Raw genomic sequence first — 16,131 nt, forward strand, 5'->3', positions numbered from 1 at the left:
GAGTTGGGTGCAAGCTGGGGATCACGCCTCTGAATGAGATGGGACTTGGTGTAGGGGGTACTCACGACGTCGGGGGTGGAGGCGCCGTCGTGACTGCTGTCCGGCGCCGACCGGGGCTCGCCGTTCGCGTCCGGCGGCCGGGCCGTCTCCCGCTCGTCGATCACCAGGTCAATGGGCATCTTGCCCTTCAGACAGCTGATGTAGCGGTGACAGAAGTTGTCGCATAGCTCGTGGACCTGTCGACGCAGAGCACTCGATTAGTTCGTCGGACGACGTTCACGACAAATTGCACGCAGTTCTAACCTGGAAGCTTATTTTAATACGCTTTTATTAGCTTCAGACATATGTGTGTATTAGCATGTAACAGAATCTTTGAACATGATTTTGACCCCCTTCAAAACGTCGGAGTAACTCGAAATTTGGTACACTTATTAAGGACCGAGGAAATTCAAGATTAAAAAAAATTAATTGAAAAAAATTAAATTCAAGTAAAAAATAGAAAAAAAATTTTAATAAATTGAAATTAAAAATAGTGTAAGAAAAAATGATTTTATTGTAAAAAAAAGCGTGGGGTGCATGTAATCAGTAGTTATAAATATTTTATAAACAGATATGAGTAGAAGGGTTATTTTGATAATATCTTGAAAAGCACCCCACGCTTTTTTTCAATCAAATATTTTTTTCTTACACTATTTTTAATTCAAATTCACTAAAACAAATTTTCGAATTTTTAGTTGGATTTTCTATAAAAGCGTATTTTGTTAGTTTTTTTTAAACATCATATACATATTTTTAATCAGTAACATCCAAAAACACGAAATATAGCTTAAAATTTAATTCAAGATCGTCAGCGTCACCTGAACACGGACGTAACGAGACGCGACCTTTGAACTGATATCACCATACAAAGCGTTGAAAGAAGAAAAAAAAGCATTTATTCAAAGACAATGGAAGACTAAGAGACGAAATGGACCGGCAGCGGAGACCGGCCTCGCGCACCACGTCAAGATGTTAATACCCGAAAAGAAATCGTAAAAACGGCACGAAACTCATATATACATATATTTTTTCGTTCGCATCCGATAAAATACGACCCCCGGCGGGCGCGTATTAATTTTGTGCGCCGGCCTTATAAATTTTCATGGGCATAATTAGCTTAGAAATTAACATAAGGTAATAAAAAGACTAACGAAATTTTTAGACAACGTTTACACGGCGAAACGCAATAAACCGAAGGCAGGTGGAGAGGCCGCCTGCGCTCCTCGCCACCACCGGGGGCCCGCCGGTCCTCTGCAGGATTCGAAAATAGAACGGGAAACGGAAACAGCGATCCTCCGTGTTGACAGCTAATTATTTCTCCGCGACACTAATTTCCTAATCGACAAGTTTTTAAAATTACACGCAGCGCCCCGTCCCGCGCACCCCCCCGCCCCGGCCCGGTTTGTTTATCATAATTCGAATTTTACAGCCTGCCCGTTTGAAGTTCATATTTACGACTGCGTGAATTTTATTGACACTAGAGCGGATAAGCGCTACCGCTTAACAATCGCGGTCGGCGAGCACTGTCAATGTCAAAATCTTGATTGAGAGCGCTTTTACAGCTCCGCGGACGACAGTGTAAACAGTCATCGGAATGACGCGAATCGACGTGCACCTATTTTTAATACCACTCGACATAGCGAGTTTTGTCATCGTTACTCTCCGAAGATTCTAATTTCGAACTGTCCCCTTGTCCCGTCACCAGAAGGGGTCGGTGTTAACTACATACGTCCACATTAAAGTGAGCCATCCGTCTCGAACCAAAGACTTAAACTCGATTACGTACATTTCATAGATACGACCTTATTCATTTACCGGTAATATCTTTAATGAGATATTAAGGAATTCCGAGACGACTCCGAGCCGATTATCGTTACGAACATCAAACTCTTTCCAGAAATTTAAATTTGGAACGAACGACCGAGGATTGAGATATGGAGTGTTCGGTGTCGGTCGCCCGTTGATATATTAACATTCGTTATTCAAATTTTAAAAAGGATATTATATTAATAGATTTTACTTTTTGTTTTTAATTTTTTAATCTCTGGTTTTTATTAACGATTCTTTGTAATCTCAAAGCGATAGGGAACGCCTTTTTAAATTTTCATAAATAGAATACAATCAGTTTCAAAAGACATAATCGAAAAATATTGTTTCATTAAATCACCTACTGCAGTGATTCATTCAGTAATGTTTGAACGTTTTTTTTTTAATTTTCTAGTTTCGTTTGCCGGCCAATGTGGGCTGCGTTGGCGGGATAAGATCTCGCAATCTGTGCCACGGTCGCTACTGAACTAAAAGGGTTTTTCTCGTAATACGGCACTTCCTTCGTCTCTAATGCGACACGTGGGTGTGTGACTGCTACACGATATATAAATCTCGCTGTTTTTCAGTTAATCTCGTTCTGTTTGACGTTCAACGCGTTATATACGTCGTATGTCGCTTTGGCGTCCTATTTACTTTGATTAATGTTTACGTGATTTAAAAACGTTTCTGGCTTGAGATGCGCTCGTGGAAGCGTCGGAGTGTAGAGCGTGTTTGATGGCTCTGAGTATATTCATTTAAATAAAGGATCGACCGGTCTGGTCATTCCAACGAGCGCCCGATTGCTTCTCACCTCTAGCTCGTGTTGGCGACTGCGTTTATATTTACTTTCGCAATAAAAGCTCCTAATTAAAACAAATATGACGGGCCGAGTGTACCGTGAAGTAACACAGAGCAATACGAATCCAAAGAAATTAGTGCGTTGTATAAAAGTTGTAAAAACCCGAGCGGAGGCGTCGTAAACCGGGGGTCCCAGGTTCGAGCCTCGCCTGTAAACCAACAAATCTGACCTACATCGTAAATCACTTAGCCACGTTGTTACAGATAACGTTTACGATTTAGGAACAAAATATTAAAAAACAGCTCGGCCGCTTTCGGGTTTGTTGCTTTTTAATAACCGTTCTGTTTTACGAATATAAAAATAGTTTCGTTCAATGTACATACATACATACACGCCGATCGCACTTATGCCGGTTCGGGACTGGCGAATTGTATTGGTTTCAAAATTAAAACACCTTTGCCGTTCGTTTTTTGAATATATCTAAAATAAAAAAATATATATGAAGAACTTAAAAATCAACGAACCGCCCGTGTCGATAGTGTTCGAAATTCGAAGTTTTTAATTTCGAAAAGAGAACAAAACGATATCCGTGGTCGTTGCCGCAGGAATTCGAGCGTCGACATCTCATAACGTAATTAGGGAACAGTCAGTGGATAAGCCAGTACATAAAAAGTATGGAGTGTGGACCAATCGTCGGAGCGGCCGGCGACCCTCGGACGCGCTGTGACCGCCGACGGCCATTTTAAACATATCCAAGCATAAATCATGACGAAATTTACTTTATAACTCCGATCGCTTACTGCGTCACATTTAGTGATCATTGTTCGACCATCGTACATAACTGTCGCTTCATAACAACGAATAAAAGTTCATCCGAAGAGTGCTCTTGAATGAAACCACTTTCTTGTTTATAAAAGACCAGCAATTACGGTGAAAGATAAAAAAAAAAACAACAAAAAAAAGTTTGTACTTAACGAGAACTCATTGTGAACCAGAGCTGGGACCGAAGTCTTTTTCTTATTTTTAATTATTATAAAAGCTCAAATAAAAGAAAAAAAAAAACACCACCTGTGAACGGTGTGTAGCGAAGCGGAAATGGATCGAACTAACGGCATGTTTTTTCTTTAGTTTTTATTCAACAAAAACCGTAGACGAGATAGTAACTGACATGTAGGATACGAGGAGTAAGCAAAAAATTTGTTTTAACAGCGAGCGCGGAGTCAGGTGAACCCGATATATTATTCTACAAATTAAATCCTTTGCCTATTTCGATCGTGAAAAAAAAAACAACGAACAAAATGATTTATCCCATTTCTAAACGCTCACGTTGATTTAAATTCAAATTTCGAGTTCGAATCGGCCTATTTCCTCGGCCGTTACGACCGACCGAAGCCTTCGGGCCCATATTTCGAAATTCGAACAACGCATTACATTTTATTTTTTTAAATAGCCTTTATATCGCCCTCCGGCCAGCATTCGTACAGCGATATCGCATTACAGGTTATCTCGTTACAGCCCTGTATTAGTGCGTACGTATTATTTTTTTTACCGAATTTACCGGTTTCTAAGGTAGTGTCAGTGGAACGCGGCTCCGGATATTTTATGGAATCCGCTGTGGCAGCGACCGCTGGATGAGGTATCTCGTTTCTCGAGATCATTCGTCTCGATACAGACGTTAGCCGAACTAGTTCTATCGTGACGTGACCATAATATTGACAAGTCGAATTAATTCCTCGAGCGGTACGAATGGTTCGTCGAGTTTGTGTTCCTAATTAAAAACGACAAGAGCGAATTGTCCCATCTGATTTTGAATAGCAAAAAGCGTTCGTCTCCGGCTGCAGTACCGTTACAGTCCGAACGAGGGTATAATAATGGCGCGAATTGGCAATGCGACACACGCAAGAAATCGAACCGGTCGCCACAGCAGAACGCACGGCCGAATCCGAGATAACTCGGAAACAAACAGCGTTCGAAATTCGAAATCGTACGCGGGCCGGATCGGCCTTCCAATTTCGAAATTGTTTCAGAAATTTAAACTTAGAACAATCGGTAACGGAACCCGAGTGCCCAGTGCGTGCGGCGTGCCTCGTGATATCATAACTATAATATCTCGATCCGAAATCGTGCCCTCAGATAAATCGAAAGGTGTTATTTTAATACCGGTTTTAATTTCAACTCGAAATAAATCCGCTTTGAATAGTGTACAAGTAATGAATACTCACTTTTTCTAATTCTAAGAGGTGAAACCGTAGTACTTGTATCGCTTGCACCATCTGTAAAGAAAGGTTTGTTTTAGTAAAGCAATGATCATTCCACGTGGTATTATATCGTAAATGGCTTAGTGCTCGGCAGTCCGGATTCCGACCGGGCTCAATCTGACAAAGCCAACTGAGCAACAATGAACTGGACAAAGTACAGCGGGCCCCTGTGGCGCGTAGTGATGTGACACAGCTCATTATCGATTATCGACTCTTCACTCTATCGATATTTAATTCGTAATGCCTTCACGGTAATTAACAGTGGATCTATGGCAGGCAGCGGTCTTTGTGGACCGACAAGCATAAGGTCTGCCTTATGATAAGCAGTCAAGTCATGTCACTAAAGGCTGTTGATGAGAAATCATAGCGCTGACGAAGGGTACAGGCAGTTCATACACAGACGCAAATAAGAAGTCCAAGTAAGAACGATCCTGGATGATGCGATAATGGAAGATGAGAGGATCTTTAAAATTATTTTGTATATTCTTATTCTTTTATGCCTTGTATATTGAAGTAGATACCGATCTTTTTTTTTTCTACCTATGCTGATAGCCTTGAGAGGCTATATCAACTTCTCCTGTCAAGTGTTCAAATCCCCCGTGAGCTCACCTACACGTCAGTGTAGGTGAGCTCACGGGGCTCAAACCGGGCGTGTTGCTAATACTGGACTGGCCCTAGCAAGAGCAGTGCTTTGCAGAATCTACCAACGGATCGGAAACGCGATCAACTAAGAAGATCCGGCGAGAAACTCAGTGGGCTGTGTCTATGGGTTAATTCACTCGTCGAGCCCTTCGTCGCAAGTGACGGGACCGACGAGGACGGTGACCGGGGCTTGTGGTACCTAAAAGCACTGTTAATGGATCAGGAGGATCCGTAATGACGTGTTTAGGGCGACGTCGACTGTTTACCATTCGGTCTACAGGATCGGGTACGACCGATCTTTCAAAGCAGTAATATAGCGTACTACAGAACCATAGGAATTGGATTGGTTCTTATTCAATTAAGGTTTGAAGGTGAGCAGTGAGTAATGGAACGCAAAATCCACTCAGCACCAGATAAGTTCGTTCTCCTTAGAGAAGAGCTTCGTAGTAAAAAAAAAACCAAATTAAACCAATTTAAGTGTTTTGCTATTAAGAAGGCAATAACATAATCGGTCTAGCCCATACTAACTAATCTTTATAACTTATTAAAATTCATGTTTTGAATTTTAATTTGAATCGGTTTATGATCTTGACCCAGTACCGAGTTGAGGCTCGGAGCGTTCATAAACACATTTTCACTTTCGTTTCCTAATTAATTAGTTTTTTTTTTTTAAATATTAAATGGGGAATTGTATCATTCTGAACGTGGAATTTTCTATGAACCATTTTTTAACGGTTTTAATTAAAAAATATTTGCAAACTTGTTAACTACTTTTGAACCTTAACTATTTATTTTATGGATAAGCTTAGTAAAAAATTTCGATGAGAAAACATTGCCTATTTCTGCCGTGAAGCAGTAATGCGTTTCGGTTTGAAGGGTGGGGCAGCCGTTGTAACTATACCCCTTTGTCATGGCGCCGCAATTCCAAGGAGTATCCCTGCAACCTTCCGAGAGTATCGGGGTACTTGGGGTCGACATTTCGAGCGATGTCCAGTTTCGGAGTCATTTGGAAGGCAAAGCCAAGTTGGCGTCCAAAATGCTGGGAGTCCTCAACAGAGCGAAGCGGTACTTCACGCCTGGACAAAGACTTTTGCTTTATAAAGCACAAGTCCGGCCTCGCATGGAGTACTGCTCCCATCTCTGGGCCGGGGCTCCCAAATACCAGCTTCTTCCATTTGACTCCATACAGAGGAGGGCCGTTCGGATTGTCGATAATCCCATTCTCTCGGATCGTTTGGAGCCTCTGGGTTTGCGGAGGGACTTCGGTTCCCTCTGTATTTTATACCGTATGTTCCATGGGGAGTGCTCTGAGGAATTGTTCGAGATGATACCAGCATCTCGTTTTTACCATCGCACCGCCCGCCACCGGAGTAGAGTTCATCCATACTACCTGGAGCCACTGCGGTCATCCACAGTGCGTTTCCAGAGATCTTTTTTGCCACGTACCATCCGGCTATGGAATGAGCTCCCCTCCACGGTGTTTCCCGAGCGCTATGACATGTCCTTCTTCAAACGAGGCTTGTGGAGAGTATTAAGCGGTAGGCAGCGGCTTGGCTCTGCCCCTGGCATTGCTGAAGTCCATGGGCGACGGTAACCACTCACCATCAGGTGGGCCGTATGCCCGTCTGCCTACAAAGGCAATAAAAAAAAAAAAAAAAAAAAAAAAACTTGAGACCTTAGAACTTATATCTCAAAGGTGGGTGGCGCATTTACGCTGTAGATGTTTATGGGCTCCAGTAACCACTTAACACCAGGTGGGCGGTGAGCTCGTCCACATATCTATGCAATAAATAAATAAAAACAGAGACGACAAAAATTTAAAACTATTCACTGAAATATAAAGTACCAGGCGCGCATAACATCTGTGGAGTTGTTCACGTAATATCAATTATACGAGACGGTGGCGCCCTTCGCTATGTTTGCGCAGGCGACGCTGCTGTCAGATAAAAATGTGTTTGTCTTGTTTAACTTTCGCCACTGAGCTTTGTTTGCCGAGGGGGACGGTCCCAGGGCTCCACCGTAGTAAGCCACTCTCGAACGACAATTTCGAAACACGTTCAAAACGTCAAGAGATATTCTGTTAATTGACGTGCCTGCACTATTCAATTATCCTATCAATGTAATGTTTTTTTTTAATGAGTTCTCCGATCATAACTCCGAATGAAAATTATTTCGAATGATTTCCAAAAAGTCACGCAGCAATCGTAAAACAACGCGTTAACGATATCACTTACTAATGACTTCGAAAAACATATCTCCGTGTTTACGCACGCTACTTCAGTTCGAATGTGTTTGAGGAAGCTTAAACCTTCAAAAGGCTGTGACAGACCAAACACAGATGTGACGTGGGCAAACAGACTCCGCGGCCCGTAACCAATCGACTCGACCGAACGGGTCAATAAAACACTCGATGTTGGTTTTAAAAACTATCGAATGTTTACTGAACGCCCACAGCACTAGTCTCAAACAAAACGCGCGCCACTCATATTGTGTGTTTCATACGAAAATGGAATTCGAATATTTTTTTCCGTTTCTCGGCTGCCATATTATGTTAACATCCAGCCGTGTTTGCGGAGAGCTGTCCAGCGCCAAGACCTTGGATTACACAAGTGTAAGTGCTCGCTTAGTTTATTTATACTCGCCACGTTCGAAAATCGTAAACAAACTGTATCAATTTTAAAACTGGCGTCATATCTCGGTACGGCATTAATGAGGCCAACTCGGGAACGTAATGAAAATGAACTCTCAAGAACCGATACGAATAATGTTGATGGCACGAAAGCTGCTAAATTAAACGCCACTTAAAGCTGGAGGCGGGTGACGTCAGCTCGACACATCGCAACCGATCGCTTCATCGACGGGGCCTTGAGCATCGATACTAACGTGCGTCGAACCCTCGCGACGGCGACCTGCCGGCGTGGATGTGCCGCGTCGCTCGGATGTGCGCACAAAAACAACTGCCCGCGGCAACAAGAGTCCTTCCCTTCCACGTATCCCGGTGCGGCACTCACAATACTCCGCGACATGTGGCCACGAATTACACCGACGGGTAATTTCGCGTTCATAACATTAATTGTCAGAGGTAAATACACACGTCGAGGTCGAACCGCGGCGGTGAACTCAATTCAATTAAATAGAGCTCAGTTGGGCTGACCGCATCGTTTCCTTCCGCTGTGGATATCATGTCTTCTTATAGAGAACGAGGTGAGGTCGATATGGGAACATGTGCGTCGACGGTGGCACATGTGAGCTCGCGAGACGATCTCCGCTCTGAGGGTCCTCTCGAGCGGATGTCGCTCTGTTTGCCCGCCTTATCTAACGGCGGCTGCCTTAAGATTTGAGCAGCAGATGAATGACGCTTATCAGTCTCTGACTGGTTTACGGCGTCGCGTCTTGCTACTGTTTTAATATTTTAATTTGTCGGCTGGCGGGCGGTTAGCGCCGCGCGACGCCGTCCGCAAACAGACGGTTACGGCCATTACGTGCGTGACAGAGCGACCCGATAAAACGAATCCAAGTAACAATGTTAAGTCGGCAGGCGCGACCGCGGCCGCCAATTCGGGATGCCTTAGATTTTATTTGTTAAAAATCGGTTAAGTACCCGTGTCGAACGGCGGCGGTGGGTGGCCGACATTTTGTTATTTTTATTATATCAGTTTTTTGTCGGTGCTAGCCGCGGGAGGCGCTCCGTGCGATTCCACTTTTTATGAGTGACAATACATATATAATGTGTTTTTATATTTTTTTATTTTCGTTTTCCAATGCTCTCAGTTCGCTTCGAGAACGGTTTCTCGTGGTACCTGCGTTGTGATTTCTGTTCTTCAGTCGATCAAATCGTAAATGATTTGTTCGGTCGCGCGGTAAACTATTTTTATGACGTATTTAAAAACGCTTCGAGTTTCATTGGTTGCGTTGTGTCGGTGTGCGAGTCGTAAAATGACAATACTTACTAATGAGTCGACCTCTGGATCCGCTATGTAATACGGTTTCTCTTGACGTATCTGCGAACAAAACAAATAATAATCGTAAATAGACATGCTTTAACAAAAACCGACTTCAAATGAGTCGACTATTATCAAAGCCGGCAATCTGACTTTTGGACAATGATTGGTAAATCAGAAAAACGAATTATTGACTTTGTATTCCATTGGCAGTCACAAAACTCTTCGGAACGACATCTTAGATAAATAACAGGTTAACTATTAACCTTTATTTAATGCAGGTTTTGAACCGTATTCTTTGAAGGAGACGATTATATTCAAATCAATCTGTATTGACATATCAATAAAAAAATTTGTCCAAATGCACAGATTGCCACCTTTGATAATAGACGACTCAAATAGAAAAAAAAACATATTCCAAAACAAATTAATATACGCTAAAAACAATAATCATGGAAATCGGTTGGCGTGATATTGAGTTATTCATCTATTTGTCGCGCACGTACTTAATGCAAATTTAAGGCTTATATAGTTTTCTCATGGATACCATTATCAGAACTGGACTAAATTGGCTTTCTAATAAAAAAAGAATCATCAAAATCGATTCACCCAGTCAAAAGTTATGAGGTAGCTAACATAAAAAAAACATACAGTCGAATTGACAACCTCCTCCTTTTTTGAAGTTGACTAAAAACAAAATTAATTCCAAGTATTTATTTGACACACAGACGCCTACATCAACGAAATACATCGATTATATGAAACTAATCCCTCACCACGTTAATAATACAAAAGCAGTTTCCTAACGTCCGAACAGAAACTTTACCACATTCCAATTCAATATAATAAAAGAGATACGAACGCACGCGCAAACAAACACAAAATTCCTATACATAAATATATAAAAACAAATATAATTTAGATTAAATTGCAACTCGCACGTACCCCATCGTATGCATAAGCGAGACCACGTTACAAAATGATTCTACATATCTTCTTCAATTTCGAGAGCCGTCGAGTAAAGCCGAGTGCGTGGCTAGTTAATCCGCTCGCTTGGCTGAACACGACACGGAATAAACAAACACAGACACGCAACCTTAGGTGAGTATGAATGAAACGTCCTAGCGGCTCGGCCTGCAACCCTGCATGCCAGGATCGCCAAACCTCATACGATGTTCATCCACCGATCTAGGGCTATTAAAACACGTATGACGTCATCCAAGTAGGGTTGTCGCAAAGCTATTATTACACGCCTTTGAATGTCAACACTAGAAACATTTTCTCTGGCATAGACGTAAGATTTCAAATGGTCATCGGATCTCAAGGATGATTTAACAAAAATTAAGACATGGGATGTCACAAAAAGAAAGATGGTGGTATATGCCCAGGTCAGCTTATAATACCCCTTGCCGCTAAGCACGTCAAGTTGACAGTGACAGTGACACCTACTCAGGCTACTGTGAGGTACCGCAATATATGATTCGTAGATTTTCACTGCAACCAAGCCTTGAGGTCAATGTTGAGTGACTCGGCAGATTCCTTACAATGTTACTAATGATCGAGGAATGCGATGTCGGACTGTGGTAACGCCAGTTCAGAGTTTAGACCCGGAATGTTTTCGACTTTATTTTTATGAACAATTCAAGGGATTCGCTATGAATATTTTTTATTTTATTGCATAGGTGGATAAACGAGTCACTTAATGTTAAGTGGTTACTGGAGTCCATAGACATCTACAACGTTAATGTCGCCACCTACCTTGAGATACGAGTTCTAAGGTCTCAAGTATAGTTACAACGGCTGCCCCGTCCTTCAAACCGAAACGCATTACTGTTTCACGGCAGAAATAGGCAGGGTGGTGGTACCTATCCCCGTGCGGACTCACAAGACGTCCTACCACCAGTAAAAAGTATACAAATAAGTAGTTGATATAAATCCATTTCTTGAGACCAGTAGACCGTCACATATGGCAAGTTTATGGTACTATTCTTTCGCATACCATACGAAACAAAATCAGAAAGATTCATCTCGATGTAGCACTATAGGTAAATGGATTGTTGTATATACTTAAAACATGAACAAACAAACTAATCATACAAGAACTCATTTATAAATATCGAATTTATTATTGGTCGGCAAATGAGGAAGATAATTTTTTTCCCCACCTATGCTGATAGCCTTGAGAGGCTATTTCAGCTTCGCCTTGACGTATAGGTGAGCTCACGGGGCTCAAACCGGAGGTGTTACTAACACTAGCCCTAGCATGAGCAGTACTTCGCAGAATCTACCACCGGATCGGAAACGCGACCCACTGAGAAGATCCGGCGAGAAACTCAGTGGGCTGTGCCTATACCTACTTGTATTAAAATAATGTATCGAGTTACTAATAATTCCAAGTTCATATATTGTTTTTTTACTTCTTTTCGAAAACTAAGTGTCAATCGTCTTTTTTTTCCTTCGTAAGGTAGCCTTAAAGGACTATGTCAGCGTCATCGAGCGAGTCACCGAGGATTCTCCTCAAACCATTACGAATTAACGTCCTCTTGATTGAAGTAATAAAAACTGAGCCATCTACATTACATTATATACGGACGAGTAAAAAACATTCATTTGAACCGGAAACGCGATACTATCATGATACCATCTTGTTTTCAACATTCAGACCATAAGGATATTGTAAAGAGCGTTTAGTACAGAGAAAGTGACGCTTTCTCAAGTCTTGCTAAAATTAATCAATTTTCTATGAGACATCAAAGTAAGAGCGAGCTTACTGGATACCAACTTGTAAGTGTCCGTCACCTGGCAGCAATGCCATAGGCTTGAGTTTGAAATACAATTTGTAAACTATTTTGTCTCTGAATATAAATTTTTACTGCAAGTAAGTAAATAAAAAATTACTAATAAAAGAGTTATCATATAGTAATCATCATTTTGAGATGAGCTAGTTTCTTTGTTTGCAAAAATAGTTGTCACATGCTAAAACATTACTTATTACAACAATAATGAGTATACCACGAAAATTAACATAATTACTACCGAAGAATTCAGTATGTACCAATAGATAAAGTATTGTTTGTTTATCGGCGTTCAGTTGCTAAACAAACCGAGGCAGCCACCTTATTTCAGACACAATTGTTTGTTCCGCAGGCTACACACGCTATAACTTTTTTAAATTAAAGATTTCATATCTCATACGTATAATTAATGAAACACCCAATTCAGCGTACTTGTAAATTGTAGTGTAGTAGTTAATACAACATGACATAACATTATTAAAAGTAACAAAAAAAATAATTATATTAATTATATGTTTAATTAACATTTCGTGGTTTTAGCTACGGAATTGGCTGTCGTAATATTTGGTTGGGCGTTTCGGTTCGGAAGTTAACGCGGTCATTCTTGATGCGTCCGGGACATTTAATGTCTCAAAGAAATGGGATTCCGCATGACCATGATATAACGGTAGGCAGCTGCTTGGCTCTGCCCCTGGCTTTGCTGAAGTCCATGGGCGACGGTAACCACTCACTATCAGTTGGGCCGTGTGCTCGTCTGCCTTCACGGGCAATAAAAAAAAGACCTTGAATGAGCTTTGAGGATGTCTAAACTAAATCAAAATTTGCATAATTTCTTAACAATATATTTTAATTTTTAGATCGGACTGATCGTGCCCTTGGCATTGCTGCTGTCTACAGGCAGCAGTTACCACCTACCAAGTGGACCACATGCTCGTCGCTCATCGATACTAACAAAACCATTACCGTTGTGTTCTTACTGCTTCCATCAACAACCGCTTACTTATATTATTTATTAGATTAATTATTCATTAGACACTCCTAATTAATCTATTGTTAAAATAATAAATTAGTAGAAGATCAACTCTGATTTGTTATTATTTTTTTGCGTAGATAGGTGGACGAGCTCACAGCTCACTTGGTGTTAAGTGGTTACCGGAGCCCATAGACATCTACAACGTAAATGGGCCACCTACCTTGAGATATAAGTTTTAAGGTCTCAGTATAGTTACAACGGCTGCCCCACCCTTCAAACCGAAACGCACTACTGCTTCACGGCAGAAATAGGCGGGGTGGTGGTACCTACCTGTGCGGACTCACAAGAGGTCTTACCACCAGTAAAAAGTCATTTCTGTGGGTAGGTCACAACCGCCTTAAGCGGACGCGCAATGTATTACACTTTCCAATCTTTCGTGATATCTGAACTAAAACATTACATTTTTTTACTGAACCATGCGCGTACTTCGCACTCTCCAAATCTCACTATCTGTTTGCTTCAAATTTTATTTAATATATGAGATTTGTTCCTTTTGAGTTAATATTGTAATCAGAACGTGAGATCTTTATAAATAAACATCATTACTCGGAATGATTTTAATCTTTTCTTTTAATATCATTACGTGTGATGTTTATGAACCCTTGATTCGGGCGTACGACTTGAATTATCCCACTAATTTCTGAAATAGGTATGCGTATATTATTCTTCGGAATATGCGGATCTGACCGCGGTTTCCTCCGACTATCAGTTCTCCCCACCATGCTGTTTTCTAGGGTCATATCCTAAATTCGCACCTTCCTCACCACCACTACTAGTGCAAAATAAATTGAACCAATCGATATTTCGGATTCAAATCATACGGTTTTTTTATAATACAATTATTATAAACAAAAAATTAAGCACATTGCTATACAATTTTTTTTCTAAGTATTTCTTCTCGGTATCGACAAAAAAAAAACAGGTTTATCTGTCCAACAGTGTTATAAATGAACGGTAAGTGGTGACCATTTTCTAATGTCAAATAATAAGAGTCATTACATTGTGGGCGTCGAAATCGGCGGTCGTCTTTACCGATGAGTGGGGGGGACGTGGTAATACGTATTATCTGCTCGCGGCTTTGCTTGCGTTTTATTTATTTAATACTTGAGCATTGTGAGCATATGCTGATAGCCTTGAGAGGCTCACGGGGCTCAAACCAGAGGTGTTGCTAACACTGGCCCTAGTAATAGCAGTGCTTCGCAGAAACCGGATCAGAAACGCTAACCACTGAGAAGATCCAGCGAGGAACTCAGTGGGCTGTGTCTATGGGTTGATTTACTAGTCGAGCCCTTCGTCACAAGCGACGGGTTCGACGAGGACGGTGACCGGTGCTTGTGGTACCTAAAGGCACCGTTAATGGATCGGGAGGATCCGTAATGACGTGTTTTGGGCGACGTCGACTGTTTACCATTTGGTCTACAGGATCGGGTATGTAAGCGCACGCTTCTAACACGAACGAGGCTTCGTGGCAAGCCGAGCAGGATCACGTTACGCCACACCCGAGCCTTTCGCTTGATTCTGAACAAACGAACAACCCAACTGGTGTTAAGTTATAGACGATAAAGTACCGAAGAAAAAAAAACCACTTATCTAGATCGCAGATACGGACACGAAATAATTTTAATATTAATATTTTTGAGCACCCCGCTGTGGTAATTAGCATACTAATTATTTTTAAAGGACAATGACTTTTGGTTCAACGACAGGTTTGTACGTAGAGCCCGCGCGATACGAAGTGAGACATGCATAATTAGTAAAAATAAAAGATGAATAGACCGTAATTATTTTCCTCAACTATTCCTTTTTTTTATTGCTTAGACGGGTCGACGTGCTCACAGCCCCCCTGGTGTTAAGCGGTAACTGGATTCATAGACATTTACAACGTAAATGCGCCACCCACTTTGAGATATAAGTTCTAAGGTCTCACTATAGTTACAACGGCTGCCCCGTCCCACCCTTCACCCCGAAACGCATCACTGTTTCACGGTAGTAATAGGCAGGGTGGTGGTACCTACCCCTGCGGAGTCACAAGACATCCTAACACCAAAATTTTTTACCTGACGAAGGTAAGTCATAGTTGTCGATGTTTCTTGTACGTTCCACTATGTCAGCCATTTTAAAAAAAAGCCACAGTTTACATTACTTTAATGTAAACGAAAAAAATATATTGGAAAACAAGGATAAGCCCAAAAAATGACACTTTTGTTTTTTTTTAAATAAACATGTTAAACCCATTTGTTTCGATTTTATTGGCAATGTTTATATCAATCGACGGTTACTACTTAACATCAGCTGAGCCGGTTCTCCAAAATTAAAAGTACCAATTACGTTTTTATAGGCGTCACGTCACACAAAGCACCGTTCATTTTAATACAATAACAAAAGCAATAACTCGATGAAAGAGAGCTTTGTGGGAGCTCAAAAATGTTTCTAATTACGGAATAGCTTTAACAAAAAGCCCGGTCCTATATTTATATTCCAGGTCGATGACACGCTTCGGCTTTATAGGACCTTGGCGGTGAAAGAGTAACGTGCATTGATTTAAATTTAACCTAATTCTAATGTAACAGTTTTATTGAACCTAACATTTAATATACGGTTCCTTAAATTGCATTGTAAAAGAGACGAATGCTTTTGTTATGAAACACTTGGCTTTATGGACTGTGACCCTTTTGCCTGGTTAGGTAAACAAATATAAAAACTCTATGACAAGTAATTTTATGATACTTTGAATATTTTTTTTATTGTTTAGATTGGTGGACGTGCTCACAGCTCACCTGGTGTTAAGTGGTTATTGGAACCCATAGACACCCACCTT

General features: G+C 41.2%; 1 protein-coding gene across 1 annotated transcript in view; it reads right to left on the reverse strand.

Moving 5' to 3' along the window:
* hth (Meis homeobox homothorax) overlaps nt 1-16,131 on the reverse strand; it is a 347,668-nt gene that overhangs the window by 298,943 nt on the left and 32,594 nt on the right. Inside the window, 3 exon segments of the mRNA XM_089738552.1 lie at nt 66-236; nt 4,867-4,917; nt 9,495-9,545. Of these exon segments, the coding sequence (XP_089594678.1) occupies nt 66-236; nt 4,867-4,917; nt 9,495-9,545 (273 nt within the window).

This window comes from Bombyx mandarina, chromosome 25 (assembly GCF_030267445.1).
Source record: "Bombyx mandarina strain Sakado chromosome 25, ASM3026744v2".
NCBI classification, from domain to species: Eukaryota; Metazoa; Arthropoda; class Insecta; order Lepidoptera; family Bombycidae; genus Bombyx; species Bombyx mandarina.